The sequence below is a fragment of the Abramis brama genome, assembly GCF_963993115.1.
Source record: "Abramis brama genome assembly, chromosome: 1".
Classification (NCBI taxonomy): Eukaryota; Metazoa; Chordata; class Actinopteri; order Cypriniformes; family Leuciscidae; genus Abramis; species Abramis brama.
In genome coordinates, this window is record NC_139963.1 from 75,214,254 (window position 1) to 75,235,220 (window position 20,967).

At 39.0% G+C, this 20,967-nt stretch overlaps 1 protein-coding gene across 1 annotated transcript in view; it reads left to right on the top strand.

Annotated features, from left to right (window-relative positions):
* Positions 1-254: 254 nt before the first annotated feature.
* The window catches only part of LOC311089356 (uncharacterized protein), a 70,693-nt gene continuing 49,980 nt past the window's right edge, over positions 255-20,967 (top strand). Inside the window, exons 1-5 of the mRNA XM_084123994.1 lie at positions 255-419; positions 809-1,117; positions 1,213-1,551; positions 3,839-3,958; positions 4,180-4,239. Of these exons, the coding sequence (XP_083980120.1) occupies positions 359-419; positions 809-1,117; positions 1,213-1,551; positions 3,839-3,958; positions 4,180-4,239 (889 nt within the window). The 5' untranslated portion in view covers positions 255-358. The remainder of the gene's footprint in view (positions 420-808; positions 1,118-1,212; positions 1,552-3,838; positions 3,959-4,179; positions 4,240-20,967) is intronic.

Sequence of the window (20,967 nt, forward strand, 5' to 3'; positions counted from 1 at the left end):
GATTGCTTCTGAGGCGCAGGGTCCAGCGTTATCTTAGGCCCAGGGTCCCTGATGCTTAGGAGGGAATCGTTTAGACTGATGAGGGTGCTGTCAACTCTCACTCAATACATTACATGGGGGTTTTGTAGAGGAAAGTTGAGTGTCACTCAGAGTCAAGAACATTAAAGACCACTGAGCAAAATCCCCAGTGTTAAAATACACAGTCGATATATGTATATATATGTCACTATATAGCAACACATTTAAATACTCGTTTGGTCAGATGAGAGGAAGTTAATAACCACAGGAGGAGCTGATGATGTTTAAAGGAGGAGCTGTAACTATATATAATGCAGAGGAAGACTGACAGAAACAGAAAATGGCTGATAAGTGTGATCTGTGTCTGCTGGGACTGATCATTCTCTCTTCACTTCTCACAGGTAAAGAAATCTGTATTTTCTCTAAAGACATTTAGTGGAATTAGTCTGGAAAGAGTTCATTTGAACATGCTCAGTTTATTCTTGCACACATTCACGTTGTGATCTCAGAGTTGTGTATTGATACACACAGATCATACTGTATTATTCCTGATACTGGACATAGTGTCACTCAAACATCTGATGATGAAGAATTATCTTCATATTAAAAGTGTGTCAGTGATTTGAACAGCTCTCTGATAAAGACTAATAGTTTATTCTGGAGAGTGTGTTGTTTGCTTTAAGTCAGGAAAAATACTATGATTTAAAACTTCTGCTTTTTATGCTGGTGTGTTTTATGTTTCATTTATTAATATATATCATAATGATCACTGAGATATACTGTGTTTCAGGAACCAGTGGAGTGGATGTGTTCATCAGTTCTGGTGAAAATGTCTCTCTGTCCTGTAATAAAGCTCTTTCTGACTGCAAATCAACTACATGGACCTACTATGACAGTGATTCAGCATCAGTTGAACTGATTACTGGAGGGATAAAGAATAAAGACACAGAGAGACATGAGAGACTGAGTCTGGAGTCTGACTGCTCTCTGAACATCAAGAACGTCACAGAAGAAGATTATGGATTATACAGCTGCCAACAATATGTGAATGGAGAACAACAAGGACCTGGTGCTTATGTTTATTTGCATGTTCTTCATGGTAAGTTTATGATTATGTGGTCAATTTAAAAAGGGCAGATTCTCCATTTAAACTCAAATGATGATTGAAGAGTGTGATTTGTGTCTTGTGTTCAGTTTCAGTGTCTTCATCATCATTATCTTCATCATCTTCATCCTCACAGACTGAGATCAGTCCAGGCCGCTCTGTGACTCTCTCCTGTCAGTTGTATTCATATGCTGGACTCTCCTGTGATGATTGGGTCAGTTCTGAGGGATTTGAGCTGTTGTGGATGAATCAGGCTGGTGTTGATCTGAAGACAGACTCCAGATATCAGATATTATCATCATCAGATCTCTGTATCCTCACTCTGACTACAACACTCCTGAATGAAGATGACAACAGAGAGTGGAGATGTCAGCTTACTCAGGGAAATCAACTGGAGACCTCAGTCAGATACACTGTCAAGTATTCAGGTGAGAAAACACTCTTTTCTGACAGATTTGTGAAAACTTCCACAGATTGGCTCTACTCTTTCTGATGGCTTCATACGTTTTGGAGTTGTAAAATATTAGTGGTCAAAGTCATAAACTGCATAACAATCCTCATAATTCCCAATATTGGCCTCCTACATGGGTCATACATGATATACTGCATAAATCAGACGAGTGTATTAACCCTTTGGGGTCTGAGCTGTTTTCTGGGCCCTGGAGGTGTTCTGACATGCTCTGACATTTCTGGTTATTTCTGTTACTTGTGACATGTTCATGGCTAAAGTCTAATTACACTGTATTCAGCACAAACTCTGCTACAATAATATATCAGCAGCATGTATGTAAAAGTTTGTAGTTTTGAGATAATGACATTTATGCGTGGTTTGTGAAAAAAAAAATTGTCACTGAAATAAGGCCATGAAACCCATACTGATTATTTCTTCACAAGACTTTTGAAAATTGTATGACGTAGCCTAGAATATTTGCTCTATTAGGAGCTATCAGGCCCTGTCATTCTGAGCAACCTTTCACAAAGAATGAGGAGATTTAAAAAAGAATGGCTTTTAGATTGTTTGGATTTATTTACAACACAACATAATCCAAAGATACACAACAAATGACAAAAAAGCACTTATTGAAAACAATGATCCAAAGACAGAGACCTTTCTGCCATTCCTAAAAACATTGTACATACCTTTCATTTCCAAGGTGCTTGATTTTCACTTTACCATGTTCATGTACAGAGACTCGTGTGAATGTTGAAGTCAGCAGGACTCAGTGGCATCTGGGCCCTGAAAGAAAAAAAAAAGTGAACATACTGATATCAAGAGAAAGGCCTGCACGATTTTGGGGAATAAATTTTAGATTTTTCTGGTTAAAATTGCTTTTTAAAATTCACAGAATACACACACACACACACACACACAAATGTTTCCAACAATATATAATATAATGAACACCAGGTTTGTTGTGCCTTGTAGGCATAGGCTATGCGCAGTGCTGCATAAAATAATAATAATAACCTATAGCAGCCTATAAATCTTCCAAAAGATTTCAGTAACAACTAAGCTAGAGAAAAATATATTGATTATCATGTTACTTCAAATGTTTCCATTCGTTATGATGATATGAAATTAGATAATAGTAAAAACATGAAGCCGTTTGGTGCTTTTTGCTTTTCAAATGCGGTCGCGCTCAAAAATAAAACATTATGGTTACCATATACATATCTACGTTTGAGCAGATATCCACAAACACAGTAACAGTAAACACGGGTCTAAATATTATAATATTCACCATATATAGCAACAGTTGAACTGCAATGTGAAATTTATGCAACAATAGCAAACTAATATGTAAGAATTTCTTACCTTACATCTTTCTTGTCTTCAAAACGCATTCTTCTTCTTCTGAGGTAGCCTAAATCCAATGTAAGCTCACGGTGCGCCTTTCAAACTCAACGAAAAGCAGAGACTTGTGAAGTGTTTTGGTATTTTGTTTTTGAGGTAATGAGCGCGTTCGCGTTCCATGTGGAAATTTGCATGTGAATCTCTTTTGCGCGAGTGGGCGTGGTCAAATTAAAAGTAATTAGGAAGCGGTTGAGAAGCTGGACATCCTGTTGGTTTTATACAAATTACTTAAACAGAGAATATTTGTTTTCAGTTTGAATCCGATCATTTAAAAGTACACACTTAAATGTTTATAAAGGTATATGGCTCATAAATGTGTGACAAGTATTCGCTGAGTTTTGTTTCAGTTTATAGACGTGCTCAAGAAAAAAAAGTTCACCGCGACGGAGAGGCACACCCTGTTTATTTTCTTTATTTTACAAAAGCACAATGTTTTGATTTGATTGTAAGTGGACACATACAAAAGTAGAAATATCACAGATTCTTTTTTTATATTTCTTTTTTCTGTATGACCATAAATGACGGAGACATTTAAGTTTATAGTGCTACAATGTGAAGAAAATCCAGCAAAACGCGCCGGCGCGTTTGCCGACTTCAGAGGGTTAAAGCCTAGTATGACCCATGTAGGAGGTCGGTTTTAGGAATTATAAGGCTTATGTCCTTCATTCAAGCTAAAGGTTTATTTGCAGAAGCTTAACTGTGTTTCACTCTGATATAAACCAGGAACAAATTATACAGTAACACATTAATACAGTAATACAGTACAGTATCTTCTCAACTACTGCCACTGTAAACTGTGATGATGGAACACAAACTGCATGTCATGATCAATATGAAAATATGATGTTAATGTCCTACAGATGATGCGTCTGAACATTCATCTTCTGCAGATCCAGTCGCTTCACCAACACTGATTCCAGTCAGAAGCTCAAACTCTGAGAAGACATCAAGCCGAACTACAGCAGCAGCTCCTACACAAGGTTCATGATCACATGATCACTGTATAAATAGATTTATTTTTGGTGAATGGTGATAGTCATTCTCCTCCTGACAGCTTGAGAGTGAAGTAAGAAGATAATAGATGACAGACTCGTGCACATATTCATCATTTCTGTGATGTGAAGCTCCAGTATTATGTGATGATGATGTTGTGTATATGTGGCATTATGTGTTGAACTGAACTAAAAGACGTGATCCACAGATCCAGCTGATACAGCATCAGAAACTGGAGTCAGTGTGACTGCTGGATCATTATACAGAGGTACGACACGTTCATTTATACTGACAGCTTTATAACATTAAACTATCAGTCAGTCTGTAAATGCTTCATCAATAACTGTTGATAGTTGAATACCCTTGACTTCAGTCATGTACAGTTTCTCTTCTTCCTCTCATGTTTCCTGCAGTGATTGTGAGTATTGTTGAGATCGCAGTTCTGTTGCTTTTATACGAAAATACATATAATGAACAAGACACCCAAAGTAGCCTACTTATTTAATTCCATTCCAAATACATGTTTATCAGTCTTTTTTTCTTTAATACAGACATGTTTTTTTTTGTTTTTAATAAAAATTACATTGCATAACCCATAGAGATCGCACTGTTAGATAGTTTGGGAATATTCACACATAACGTATACACATAAAACTGATATCAGAGTTTTAAAATCAAACATTTTAAAAGAGAACAATACATCACGGTTGTTTAAACCAATGAACATTAAGCTGTGTCGTCAGCAAGTCGTTTCCCATCATGCTTTTGATCAGCGCAGTCGGTGGAGAGCAACTGCGCTCGACTGCAGAATCCGACAGGTGTGCCTTGCGCTCGCGAGAGATTTTTGACATACGTCAGCATGACATCAGAGCAAGGCGGACCACACTCGGACACATTTCTAACCGGTATGCATCTCGCGCTGATCACCGGTGATCGATTCTGCGCAGATTTTGCTCATCTCAAACAAGCCTAATGCAAAGACGCGCTACGCGCGTAAAAAATTCCTGCGGCACGAATGAGGCGTAAAGCGCGGCGCGGTAGACGCGAATACGTCTCCTTATTAGTGCTTTTTGTGCATTCACGCTTTTGACACGAATTCACGTCTGCCGCCCGAGTTAAAAAATCTGAACTTCTGCGTCAATTCGTGTCGCGTTAACCAATCAGGAGCCTGCTTGCTGCTGTCACATGGTGAAGTGACAGTTTATAATGTTATTTATGGGTCATTCTATAATTAGGGGTACATTTCATGTCCATGGACTCTATTATCATTTTTTTTTTTAAATCATAAACTTTTCACTTCAATCAATGATCACTTTTATATCAGGGGACATTTCTAATTCATTTAATACAAAAATCCAACAGATACCCATTTTTTATCTTGCAAAAATGGCATGTTCTATACTGGAAGTTGCTGTTTTTGTGCTGTCCGATTTGGTAACTGTGAGGTTTTGCTCTTCAGATTAGCTCTAGAATGCAGGGTTCTGTATATATTTCTTAAAAATATTTGTTCAAAATAATCATTAACTTGTGAGAAAGGTGTTTAAAAAAATATTTTGCTCATGCATCTACATTTAATCATCCATTTTGTGTATGTCCAAGAAATCAGTGTCAACTGTGTTACTCGCTATAAAACCCCCTATAAATCAGCAATGATTTGTTCCAAAGTCACATGTCCAACATCACTGTGATGCAATTCCTTTTTTGGAGGGAAATGTGAAGACAGTGTGTTAAGTCATAACTTCTCCTCTTCAATATATTATCTATATTATTGTCTGCGCATAGAGTAGATTAATTGACCGTCAACTGTGTTATCAACATGTTCTGGTGAACTTATGTCACATGTTATATTTATAAATGTGTAGAGAAAGAATATAATAACATAAGTTAATCAAGGTCAACTACTAACTAGTCCAAGGCCAGCAGTTTGCACAAGGCCCTAAAATGGCCCTAAATGTCAACTGTGTTACCTGTCAACTGTGTTACCTGTCAACTGTGTTACCCATCAACTGTAACACAGTTGACAAGGATTAACATATTTGACAATGTTGGCAATTCAGTTTCACTTTATGCTCACACTACATTATATGGAAATTACATTTACATTACACAAAATTAAAAAAAAAATCTAAAACCATGCCTAAAACCATGATTTGCATTACAAATGGATAAACTTAACTGATCTCGTCACGGCCACACTTTCTATGAACTCAGTATCCATAACATAATATACACATTATATATTCACATTTGTCAAGGGTTATAAAGCATTCAGAATTCCTCATGATTGACTTAAACCTATATATTATTATAGATTTGACATATGTCTATTTCTGCTTAGTCATGACTGATCAGTCCTTACAACCCGAAGTGTCATAATGCATTATAAAACTTAAAGGTATAGTGGAGGATCTTTCCGAATTTTAGATAAGACCCGCCCTCTCCACTTTTTGAATAAGTTTGATTGATTCACCGGAATGATTGACAATTAGGAGGACCAATAGTATAGGTGATCCACACGGAAGTAAAAAATCCTCCGCTATACCTTTAATTTACCTTGATAATAATATCAAATATTAATTAATATTTTTTTTAACTGAACTCTTTGCTTAATTGCTTGTTACTTATATGTTGAATAAAAAGAAAGTTATCATCTTAAAGAAAGTTTTCTCTTTTCCTTCTAATGTGTCCTGTCAATGGTGTTACTCCTGTCAACTGTGTTACTTTCTCTGTCAACTGTGTTATGTGTGGTTTTTATGTCATAAATCTTTTAAATGTGAAGTAAACCGTCAGAAAAATAGATTGGGATATCTCTGGAGATGGAAATCTTGGGTAAGGATGATGATGAATAATACTAAATTCAGCATACTGTGAATTTATGTTGAAGAAAGTTTTCATCCTTTATGACATCATCCCACAACGGCCATTATGAAGCCCCAAATTCATATTTACAAATAAGTTAAGACAGATAACCTCAAAAACTCTAGTTAATAGACTCAAAAACCTTCAAACAAATGTGTTATCAAGCATGTGGTACTTCATTCATGTTTCATTTGACACAGCATTTGTCCGTAACACAGTTGACAAAATAATGAATCAAATGTACATTTTAATTAACATATTTAACAAATCATTAGAGCTTAAGCTTGCCAAATAAATTATTTAGCACATTAAGGGCATATATTATTTAACCAACTAGTTTATTGATCAAAAAAGAATACTGATTTCCTGACTTTTTGTCTGACCTGAAATGTACCCCTAAATATAGAATGACCCAATGTTTGGCCTCAATAAATTATTCTGTAATAAGACTAAAATGCACAACAAAGCAAATCTTTCACATAAAAACTCGATTTCAATATATGAGAGATACTCATTTTGTATTGAATGCTATTTATTCCATATCTATTCTAGATCATATGAAACATTATTAATCTAATGTAAAGATAACAAACACAATTTAGCGTATAAAAACTGAAAAAAATCACAGGACAGGTTTCACTTTTGGAGGCTGGCTCCATTTATTATCAAAACAAAAATAACTGTACAGCGCGGGCTCGTCAGGCAGCGACCACTCGAGGCCGAGGCCTTATACGGCCTACGCTGTCCTCGTCAGCGTCCTCACCGTTAGGTCCACCAAACCTAGCTCCTGGAGCAAATTGTGAAACTCCTGAAACCCTCCGGAGGGTCTGGTGGACCCGAGTACAGCGACGATGTCTGCTCTCCAGAGCATATACGAGCGGTGACTCTCTCAATTAATGCTAATGCTAATGCTCGATAAACATCTAAAAAATATGGCCGCCAACGGGTTTCGAAACTTTCGCTTCCGGATTTCGCCTCTGACGCACGAATTAACACAAAGTGGTCAAGCGTATAACTAGACGCGGCAGGCGCGAATTTGACGCGCTATTCACGTCCGGTGTGAACGCACAGTCAGACTGTATAATCTCTCTCTGTTCTGTGTGATGGAGCTGATTTGAGGATTCTTGGATCTTGTCTGTTCAGTTTTTAGCATCTTTTTTCATTTTGAATGATTGCTATAATTTTCTTAATAAAACCTCTGCAGTTGTGTTTAATAAGTCTCCTTTCCTGAGATGTTTGTTACGAATATGTTAATTGTTCTTCATGCTGTGTGATGGGTTGGGTTGGCCGACACCATGAGCAGTTCTGTCTCAGCAAGGTTTAGTTGAAGGTCCTTCATCCAGCAAGAAATGTCTGTAAGGCGAGCAGTGCAAGAAGAAGAAATTTGATTTCTGATTGGCTACAGCAGTCAGATGACATCATAGGTGCCCTGATGTAAAACATCATCAGCTCTTTTGTCTTCAGAAAGCTGTTTGTCTGTAAAAGTGTCACACAGATGGCTGGTTGGTTTAAAAAGTGCATCACGTCATGGAAATGCTCCACTACACCTGATGATGTGTGATCTGTTTTGGAGCAAAGCACGCTGGGTTAACTCTCGAGGGTCTGGCTGTACTCAGTGCGATCGATTCACAGTGAAGAAGCTCCGCTCCCGCCTGGCTCTCTTTAAGAGGGATGGGAGCAAAGCATTTGCACATAGAGGTCCAGTCCCACAGCTTTGTTTATGAGGCTCACAGGTGGAGCTGGCGGAGGAGCTTGAGTCGGATCTCTGCCTTTATCAAAACTCAGCCGCTAGCTCCTCATGCCCAAACCAGAAGCATCGGCAGGCCCGTCCGATCCGGCAGAGAGCATGTTGTTGGCCCGGCCTATCTCTGAGGAGAGTTGAGAGAGATGTTTTAAGTAAGCCTGTCTCCTCCCTCTCTCCAGGAGTTGGACATGATGACCCTTGCCATGGCTGGTGGAAAAGAGGAGTCTCCTCTAGATAGCTTAGAGGAGTGATTCCTTGCCAGGCATGTGTGGCAGTGGGCCCGGCTGGAGGCGATTCCTGTTGCACACCATGGCAATGTTGCAAGCCCACTAAATGAAGGACCTTATCAAGGGAGGGAGTGTCTCCAGATGCAGTCAGATGCAGTAAACCTTTTGGGGCTCAAGGAGGAATAAAAGTCTTCCAGGCTTTTAATAACACCATTGAGACAGTGGTCCAGAAGTTCAGGGAGGCGAAAGTTAAATCAGTGTTGCTTGAGAAATACATCCCAGATCTATCTTCCAGAACATCTGTAGTGTTGATAAAGGAGGCTGGATCTGATCTTTGTTCCTCAGAGTAAAGCAGCACATTATAATCCATGTGATGTGTAGAAACACTCCCTGAGACAGATTAATCTCTTCTTTAGAGACGCTTATGTAGTGTGTGCATATACTTTAGTGTGTGCACTTAACCACATAAAAAAAAAAAAAAAAAAAAAAAAAAAAACCCTCCCCTTTCCCTCTAAAGACCTCACTTATCGGGCTTATGCTACTCTGAATAATGCCTGAACTTTGTATCTTGAGCACTCCTTGCGTAGCTTTGGTTTTTGCCTCTTCATGATGATTCGCTTAATCTAGTCCTGCTTTGTAAGTCGCTTTGGATAAAAGCGTCTGCCAAATGACTAAATGTAAAAATGTAAATGTACTTTCTGTTTGACCAAACTGGAACTGATGCTAATAATTACTTTTAATATACTTTAAAAACTGTTTCATAATTCAAGAGTCATGGATAGTGGATAACTTTTAAGTTACAGAACAATTTTATCACTAATAATGTAATGATTGTATTTGTAGAATTTAACGGCATGCAGGAAACTGCTAAAATAAGAAAGTGAAACTAACAGTAATGCTCTTGTGTGCAAAAGAATATCCTTGTGTTCAGAGTAGATGTGTGTTGAGCCAGTGCGGTTCACAATATGCACTTCTCAGACATGTTTCACACACATGTAAAGACACTCAACTGTGGTATAGTGTCAATAAATATCAACTCTAGCATGATTTACACACTCAGATTGTCAGGAGTGTGACAGCGCCAACATGTGTATTACATGGTTCATGATACTTTAACATCTACACATGTAGCGCCCTCTCCCTTAGATTTAAGCGGGAGGGGTCCTGGGTTAGTTTATTATTAGATCTCTCTAAGTAACCTCTGAATATTATTAACTTTATTTCAATAAACCCTTATCTCAATGTTGGTGTGCTTATAAACAGACTAAAATAACCACAAAGTCTTGTAAGTGAAATAGAAACTTTAAGTACTTTTAAATAAAATAGTGAAATTCGAATAGCAATTGAAAGTAAAATAAAAGTCAAGACCACAGACACATACACTGTCAAGAGTTCAGGTGAGAAAACAGACAAAACTTTCAGAGATTAATTTTGACTCTGGCTTCATACATACTGTCATTGTGAAATAGTTCTGATCTAAGCCATTCAATTCCTAAAAGTGACTTCCGACATGGGCCATAATGGGCTAAAATAGACTGTTGTTTGTGAAACACAGTGCAGGCTAGAAAATGAGGACAGTTTTACTCTTTTAGATCATTCTCATTAAATCCTCTATTCTCTTAAGCTGCTAATTACCTGTCAGCTTGCAGTAATTATGAGACTGCAGTCAGTTTTGCAGAAACAAAGGAGATAATGATCAGGGATGGGAACTGTAAAAAAATTATTTTGGGATCCATTAACGATTATTTTAGTTCAGTTTAATTTTAAGAAAGGAATATTTGGCAAAATTCCATTGCCAGATGATGAGAATTTTTATAATAAATATATTTCTCTGTACAGCGAGGTGTCAGTGGGCTGTGCTCTAAGTGTGACATTACATGATTTCCGTAGTGTTTTCACAGCTGTGATCTCACTGTTGAGGTCTGGAAACATGTTACTGCTGAGTGTGAGAACTCACAGTTTGACCACAATAGAGCCGTGATCATCTCTGAACCCAGTTGATGAATTTAAAGACGGCCCTTCTGCTGGTTCTGGCATCGGTCCAGAGAGTTGGCGATCTGTCTTATCTGCTCTTTCAGTGGACGCATCGTGCCTCGAGTTTGGGCCTAATCTCCAGTCATCCTCCCACCTGCCCTCTAGACCCCATCCCCTCACACCTTCTACAAGCCGTCTCTCCCACACTTCTACCAGCACTCACACACATCAACTCATCCCTCCATACTGGCATTTCCCCTACAGTATTCAAACAGGCTCGGGTAACTCCACTGCTTAAAAAAACATTAAACAGAGTATAGAGAGAAAGAGAGAGAGAGAGAGAGAGAGAGAGAGAGAGAGAGAGAGAGTGTGTAGAGAGTAAGAGGAGGTAAAGAGAGATAGAGAGTGTAGAGAGAGAGTGTGGAGAGAGAGAGAGAGAGAGAGAGAGAGATAGAGAGTGTAGAGAGAGAGTGTGGAGAGAGAGATAGAGAGTGTGAGAGATGATTCCATTCAGCAACAGCAGCAAGAAAATGAGCTCCTGATTTTTTGCTTTTTAAATGTTGTTTTAAGACAAGACAGACAATCAGTTTTGATACAATTCTACAAAATAAGACCTTCTGCAACATATTAACTACAAAAGGACTTTAAATCCATCAAGAAAAAATCAGCAGAAGACAACTAGCAGACAGCTAACTGACAGAAGGCTAAAAGGTCCCACAACTGCCACAAGAGAGAAGAAAGAAGAACTCTAAGTGAGTAGAGATATAATACACAATATCTACAATCAACTACCTTTATTTTGGGGAAAAGATTTGCCCAAAAACTGAGTTTGAACAAATTAAGCTACAGTTAAAGGGCTAACTCCAGTGGATATCAACATATTCATAAAACAACAACAACAACAACAACAACCAACTGCCAGCAACTGTCAAAATATTTGAACAATGACAGAATCAATACCCATAACATACCCATCCAAAGCTACCAATGAGATCCTAAAGAAAAGACACAGAAAATCTCCTCAAGAACAGTCCAGAAAGCCTGTACTCAGACCTGTACAGGACCGGAGAGGTCAGTAACATCATATTCTATACAGAAGACCCAGAAGCCTGGCACTCAGCGATCAGACACCATTACCCCACAGTGATCAGAAAGGGCATCAGTAATGGATGGAAACTGCAGATTAAAGAAGGAGATGATTCAGATTCTGATGTCACAATAACAGCTAACCTATATAAAAATGGGACTGTAATGATTCAGGGGAAGCTGAAACAATTTGAAAAAGATTTCCTCCAAATTAAAGAGAAAGCTCAGCTGAACAAGATCAGCCCTAATACACAGAAGAGTGCAGAAGACACCTCGACCTCCAGCCATCAGTCCAGGGACGACAGTGAGGAGATCTCCCTTCTGCACAGCATCATCAGCGACATGAAGGAGAAGTTCAGGGAGATGGAGCTGGAGCTGCTGCAGCTGAGAGAGGAGATGCATCGAGCAGTGAAGGAGACTGATCCAACAGAGAAAGAAGCAGATTACAGGAAAGAAATAGAAATCCTTAAGAAAGAAACCCAAGAAATGAAAAACCAGGGAGAGGAGTACAAAAATCAGCTGTCTGTAATGAGGGAAGAGTTGAGAAAGCTGAGAGAGGACAGAGAGTCAGCTGTGGAGAAGCAGCCGACACAGAGAGGAGAACAGCAGAGCTCAGAGGAGACGGCTCCTCCAGCGACCACAGAGACCCAGCCCAGCGGCCCTCCTCCATCCGACTCCTGCAGGCAGTCACAGCCTCAGATTATACTCCTCATGGACTCCAATGGCAAGTTCATCGACGAAAAGAAACTGTTTCCAAGAACAAACATAAAGAAAATATGGTGCCCAAACACACAGAAGGCCCTGGAGCTCTTGTGTGAAGAGCAGCTGGGTTCCCCCAGCCACATTATCATCCACACCGGCACCAACGACCTCAGAGCTCAGCGAGAGAGAGTAGCTACAGCTCTCATTAATGTGACAGAGAAGGCAACCTCCAACTTCCCCAACTCCAAAATCATCCTCTCCACCCTGCTACTGCGCTCTGATTTCCACCCAGACACCATCAGGCATATAAATGCTAGAGTATCCAGAGACTGTGCCCTAATGCCCAACGTACACCTGGCTCAGCACCCCACACTGAACCTCAGCAGCCTTTACGACCATGTCCATCTCCACAGAAGGGCAATCCCCATCTTCGCCAAAACCCTGAAGGACATTGCACTCAACCGCAGCTCCAGCGCACCACAGCGACCTCATGGACACCCCATAGAGCCACTGCAGGGACACCCCTCAAAACACCACCCCTTCACCTCTGACCGGAGGAGCCCCACGACAGGCCCTGTGTTTCCCCCTGGAAGACACCGCATGACCCGGCCTGCAGCCCCCTCGCCTTCTCATCCACACGAACATCAGCTGGAGCAGCAGCCGGGCAGCCGGAGCTACGCTGAAGCAGCCAGCCGATCACTGACCCACCCCAACACAGTCCACAGCCAGCCGGCCTCATCTCCATCCAGAGACCTCTCACACATCCAGAACATGCTGACTCTGCTGTGCTCACACCTCATGGGTTGGTGACAAAAAAAAAAAAAAAAAAAAAAAAAAAGAGATACACTAGAAATTGTCTGTATGCGTGCGTGTGTATGTGTGCGGTGTGAGTGTTTTATTTCTATTTATTTTAAAACAGATTCTTAGAAACCTATTATTTATTCTTCTTGAGAAAAAAAAAAAAAAGTATGGATGTGTATGCATGTGTATTTATTTTTATTTTATGTCTATTTTGTATCAGATTCTTAGAAACCTCATATTAATTCTTCTAAAAAAAAAAATGTGTGTATATGTATATATATATGTATATATATGTATATATGTATATGAGTGTGTATGTGTGGATGCATATACATAATATGAATGTGATGTCTTTGCATATTTATTTTACTTGGTTTATGCAATTAGTTTATATTCTTAGATACATCATAATATGAATATATTCTTCTTGATTTGTCAATTCAATATACTGATGTCTGTCTTGTTTTGAAATAACAAATGTAATTATTTAATGAGCTCATATTCTCTAAAAGTCACATGTTGGAATATTCAAGGACTGAGGTCCTCTGTTTTTGGTATTAAGAGCCAACATTCAGACTTTAAAAAGGAAATTCATGATTCTGACATCATAATACTGCAGGAAACATGGAATGTTAGGGATTTGTCCACTGGCTGCCCGACTGGATTTAGGGAAGTAGTTCTACCATCAACGAAACTAAGAGGGGTGACTCAGGGCAGAGAGTCAGGGGGAATGCTGATATGGTATAGAGCAAATCTCATAGACTCAATCAAAACCATACAAATCGGAAAATTTTACATTTGGTTAAAAATCCAAAAAGACATCGTCTCCACAGACCGGGACATATTCTTGTGTGCTATATACCTCCCCCCAGCCGAGTCTCCCTACTATAGTGAAGAAACCTTCTCCATCCTGCAAGATGAGATTAGCCATTTCCAGACCAAAGGGAATGTGTTAATGTGTGGCGATTTAAACGCCAGAACTGGAAATGAACCAGACTTTGTCAGCACACAGGGAGACAAGTATACAAACACCAGCCACCCTCTGCCCTCATACCAGCTCAGAAATAATTATGACCAATTTACAAACAGAAGTGGGCGAAGTCTACTTGAGCTCTGTCGATCACTGGGCCTGTATATAGTGAACGGTCGCATACGGGGAGACTCTTTTGGTTGTTATACCTTTAATTCTTTCCTGGGCAACAGTACTGTCGATTATTTCATCACAGACATTGACCCAGTGCATCTCAGAGCATTCACAGTCAGTCCTCAAACACCTCTGTCAGACCACTGTACAATTACGCTATATTTAAGACGAACTCATACCAATGAATCACGCAGACAGCCCTCCCATTTACTGAAGCTGCAACAACCCTACAAGTGGACAAAAAACAGCACAGAAAACTATCAAAATGCAATAGAAAGCCAAACTATCAAATTATTATTAGACAAATTTATAACTAACACATATTCACAAAATAAATTGGGCATAAATCTGGCACTAAGTGACATTACCAACATTTTCCACCAAACAGCATCCATGTGCAATTTGAAAAAGAAATCATCAAAAAGAAAACCAAAAAACACCAGCGAAATGTGGTTTGACAGTGAGTGCAAACATATCCGAACAACTGTACGAAATCTGTCAAATCAAAAACACAGAGATCCTGACAATGAAGAACTCCGCCATCAATATCATGAAGCTCTTAGACTGTACAAACAAACTCTAAGAGTAAAAAAGGAAAAACACACAGAACAATTATTTCAAGAAATGGAGGAGTCCATAAATACCAGTAACTTCTGGAACAACTGGAACACTCTCTATAGACCACAGCAGGAAGAACTGGCCATTCAGAACGGGGACATATGGAGGACACACTTTGAAAATCTGTACAAAACACCTGAAACAAATCCTGCTCGAAATGAATTAAAAACCAAATTAGAAATCCTGAAAGAAAAAATTAAAGACAACCAGAACCCCCTAGATTTCCCAATCACTGTAGATGAGCTTACAGAGAGACTACATGCTTTAAAACCCAACAAGGCATGTGGCATTGATGGAACATTAAACGAAATGATCAAATACACCAACGACAAATTCAAAACTGCAATAATCAAATTATTCAATATTGTTTTGAGTGTAGGATATTTCCCCGACTCCTGGAACCAAGGCCTGATTACACCAATCTTTAAACAAGGAGACAAATATGAGCCAAACAATTACAGAGGCATATGTGTCAATAGCAACCTGGGGAAAATATTCTGTTCCATTATTAATGTAAGACTGCAGAACTTTCTTAAAACACACAAAATTCTGGACAAAAGTCAGATTGGTTTTCTGCCCAAACACAGAACATCTGACCACATCTACACCCTCCACACCATCATTGATAAACATGTTTACCAGAATAAATCCAAAGTCTTCGCTTGCTTTATTGACTTTGAGAAGGCTTTCGACTCGATCTGCCACGAAGGACTCTTCCTAAAACTACTGGAAAATGGGATTGGAGGGAAAACATTTGATCTGATAAACACCATGTATAAAAACAACACATGTGCTGTAAAAATAGGGAATAGTCGAACAGAATTTTTCCCCCAAAATCAAGGAGTCAGACAAGGTTGCCCATTGAGCCCCACTCTATTTAACATCTATATAAATGAATTAGCCAAAGCATTAAATAACTCCACTGCCCCCGGCCCAACCCTGACGGACTCAGAGGTCAGATGTCTCCTCTTTGCAGATGATCTAGTCATTCTGTCAGAAACAAAAGAGGGACTACAACAGCTCCTCGACGTCGTAGAGACATTCAGTCTAACGTGGGCTCTCAAAATTAACTTAGCTAAAACAAAAATAATGATTTTTCAAAATAGATCCAGGTGTAGGGAAAATAAATACGTCTTCAAAGCAGGAAACCAAGTCCTCCAACACACCCACGAATACACATATCTGGGACTAAGGCTGAGTTCAACAGGGAACTTTAATCTGGCTGTGAATGAACTGAAAGCAAAAGCAATGAGAGTCTTCTACATGATTAAAAACACTATTCGGCATGAAATTCCAATTCAAACCTGGCTAAAAATCCTAAAAGCAATAATTGAACCCATTGCTCTGTATGGCAGCGAGATATGGGGACCTCTGAAAACCCAAGATTTCTCAAAATGGGAAAAAGAGGAAATCGAAACTCTGCATACCCAAATTTGTAAAAGCATCCTAAAAGTAAACAGAGCGACACCAAACAACTCGTGCAGAGCTGAATTAGGACAATACCCCCTGCTGATCACTATCCAAAAAAGAGCTGTGAAGTTCTACCAGCACCTGAAGCGCAGTGACCCGAGCTCATACCAGGCTGAGGCCCTGCGGTGTCAGGAGCAGAACCGGCACCGGAGCGCACTCTCACAGCTCATGCTGAAACTACAGCCAGACCAGCACTGCACTATCTGGCCCAACCAAATTATTAAATTACAAAAACAAAATTACATTACCTATTGGAAAGATGCTACTAAATCACAAAAGAAGATGGAACTCTATTTACACCTGAAAAGAGACTATACACCAGCAGAATACCTGAGCTGTGTGAAAGAGCATAAAATGAGAAAGACCCTGACCAAGTACAGGCTGAGTGACCACAGTCTGGCTGTAGAGAGAGGCCGGCACAGGCAGAGATGGCAGCCGAGAGAGCAGAGGCTGTGTTCACTGTGCTCTCAGGGAGAGGTGGAGACAGAAGAACACTTCCTGATACACTGTGATCACTATCACAGCATTAGATCAGACTATTTCACTAGATTCCAACAACTAGAACCAAATTTTATGGCACTACCAAATTCAGAAAAATTAAATCATATTTTGGGTGAGGACTCCAGCTCAATCACAACAGCAGCAAAATATGTGACAGCCTGCCACAAACTACGAGAGTCAGCCAGTGGACAAAACCAAAGTCAGAATCATCCTTATCTCGTCTGAATGTTGGTACTAATGTACAAAGGTGTTTTTTTTCTTTTTTTTTTCTTGTTTATATAAATATATTCATACATTTGTTTACTGATTGATTTATTGAATTTATTGATTATTTGTGTATGTAATGTCCATTTATGTAATGGCCAATGCTTTGGCAATACTGTACAAGTCATGCCAATAAAGCTCATTGAATTTGAGATAGAGATAGAGAGTGTAGAGAGTGTAGAGAGAGAGAGAGAGAGAGAGAGAGTGTGGAGAGAGAGAGAGAGAGAGAGAGAGAGAGAGAGAGAGAGAGAGAGAGACTTGACTTTTAACCCCCTTTTATTACAAAATATTCAGGGTTTAACTAAACCTTACATAGATTTAAAAAAGTAATTTAAAACACAAACATACAATAATAAATAGCACAAAAAAACAAGCAAGACAATAGCACAATTAAATATAAATTTGCAACGCACCATCAAAATCAGATTCACATATGCACTGGTTTACTCCCCAAATGTGATTGAAAGTCTCCAGGTCTTTAACCAAGTTATAATATGCATATTCCACCTTTAATCTAGTTTTAATTAACCCATTTAAAATTAACATTGCATCAGTTGTCCCAACATTATTTATTTTGCTTTTACGTGAAATCCAAATTCCCATTTTTGCTTGCCCAAACAAAAAATTAAGCAAAACATGGATCTGCTTTCTATTTCTGCTATACTTTGGTCCATAGATAAATAACATAGGTGAAAACACTTCTCCCAAAACTGTACACCATTCTTCTAATTGAGAAAATAAAGGCACAAGCCTCCCACATTGAAAAAATAAATGAAAAACAGTTTCAGTCATCCCACAAAAAGGACATCCCTCCTGAACCTGGGGATCGAGGTGTGCTCTGTATCTGTTTGTAGCTATTAACCCATGCACAACTCTCCACTGAAGGTCTCCAGACCTTTTTTCAATGGGAGGCTTGTACAAGGCCCTCCAGCAACCCTTCGGGGAAGAGCCTGATCCGAATAGCTCTTGCCATTTTGACTCTTTAACTCCTCCTAAAGAGTGAGAGTGTGAAACTTTTACACATATGACATACAGTGCTTTCTTCTCAATTTTACTGAAACGGTCCAGTACAGGTGTCTTGAAGGTCAACAAAGACCCCTCCTTTACTTCAAAAATACCCACAACCGGAAATATTCTTAGTTCAGGAAAAGTTACATCCATATCTTCATTAGTTGTTTCCACACTGCGTTTAAACTCCGTCGATAGGCTCTCAAGGATTTCATTTAACAGTCTTTGTGTCTGACGAATTGATCTTATTCCAATCTTGGAGGCTAGCATTTCAGGAGACATCCATCCATCTGAAGTTATTAAATGTCCAATCTTTACAACTCCTGCAGTCTTTAGAAGATTCCTCATCGATGGTGATTTTAAAATCGCTGAGTCCACTATAGAGTTGTGCATTAGGGGTTCCTCCCTTGACCAGAGACCTCCCTCATCCGAGATGTCTCTTGAGATATTAAAAGTCCTCCAGGCTTTGAACACTGAATGGTAAAAGGAAGTTAGTCCAGTCAGATCAACATTTTGAATGTCCAGGAGAAACAAATGTTTATCCAGCCCCATCCCTCCTGCTCTTCTAAGGAGGGCACAAGCTACTCCAGACCAGCTGACATCCACTCCGTAGAGGAATCTTTTTACTGTCTGTAGTCTGAAAGTCTTAATTCAGCTTTTTATATCCACTAGTCCTTGTCCACCTTCTTGTCTGGGCAGAAACAAAGTTGATGCTTTTGTCCAATGTTTACCGGACCAAAAAAAGTCTGTTAAGCGTTTTTGGATTTTTTCAACCAAATCTTCAGGAGGTTCAAGAATGTTCATTTTGTGCCATAGCGTTGAGGCTACAAGGTTGTTGCAGACCAGGGCTCTTCCCCTATAGGATAACTGTGGTAGCAACCACCGCCAGGAAGACAACCGAGCACACACCTTCTCCACCAGGCCCTCCCAATTCTGTCTCTTGTAATCCTCCCTTCCTAAAAACACCCCCAAATATTTTAAACCAGATTTTCCCCATTTTAAATTGCCAGTTTACTTTTGCAGATGAGGCTTTACCATAACTTAACAAAATCTCTTTTAAAACCTGAACATCTTTAACATCCCTTAAAACAACAGTAATATCATCAGCATAAGCTGAAACTTTTACATAATCATTAAAAATAGCACCTTGTACCTTCAAACCCATTAAACTCTCTCTCAATTTACATAGAAGAGGTTCTATAGCTAAGCTATAAAGCTGACCAGAAATTGGGCATCCTTGTCTGATACCCCTCTGTACCTTGACAGGGACACTCAGGCCTCCTGCTATCTTTACCATACATGTTGCATTATTGTACAACAACTTTATCATTTTCCTAAATTTCTCTCCAAACCCAAAAGCTTCCAATACTTTAAAAAGATATTGATGATCAACACGATCAAAGGCTTTCTCCTGATCAAGTGACAGTATTCCCACATCAATATTATTACACATTGCATAATCAATGACATCACGTACCAGATGCAAGTTATCAGCAATACATCTGTCTTTTGTACAATAAGATTGATCTTTGTGTATAATTTTGAACAATATTTTGTTCAATCTGTTGGCAAGGCACTTTGATAAAATTTTATAATCAGTGCAGAGAATTGCCAATGGTCTCCAGTTCTTTAACAGGGTAAGATCACCTTTTTTTGGAAGCAATGTTAAAACAGCCCGTTGGCAGCTCTTAGGTAGAAAACCAGTACGATTACATTCATTGAGCACCTCAAATAAATCAGATCCAAATGTTGTCCAGAAATGCTTATAAAATTCACCAGGAAGTCCATCTATGCCTGGGGTACGACCCGACGAAAGACCCGTTACGGCATCACTTAATTCAGCAAAAGTTAGTCCAGACTCCAATGCTTGTTTATCTTCTTCATTTAGACAAGGAAGATTTTGTAGGAATCCATTTTGTGTTGGAATGTCTATGTCCTCAGGTGAGTATAAATGCAAATAAAACTTCACTGCTAGTCTGCGCATTTCCACAGGTTCAGATGTACATTGTCCATTGTCATTCTTCAGGTTATACATTTGGTTAACTTGTACACTCTTACGTTCCAGATTGAAAAAAAAAAAAAGAGGTGGGACTGTCCATATCCTTTATAGAAAAGAATCTATTTCTCACAAGAGCTCCTTTAACCTTTTCATTTAAAATAGAGCTTAATTTTAATTTCTTCTCAGACCACTCATGTACATTGGAAGAAAGATCTCCTATCATGTTTTTTTCAAGGGCAAGGATTTCTCTTTCAAGCCATTCCAGAGACTGTTTAAAAAAAAAATTAGAATGAGATGTGTACTGCTGACAAAAATCCCTTATGTGAGCTTTACCTACTTCCCACCAAAGAATAACATTATCAAATCTTATTTTCTCTTTTTTCCATGTCTCCCAAAAAAGTTTAAAAGATTCACAAAAACTCTTATCTTTTAGCAATTTTACATTAAAATGCCAGTAAACACTTCTGTTTTTCTTAGAATTCAAAGTACAATCAATAGTGATTAATTTGTGATCAGTGAAAGATGTGGGGACAATGGCTGTATGAATAATTCTACTTTTCATACTATTTGATAAGTACAGTCTATCTAGCCGTGCTGCT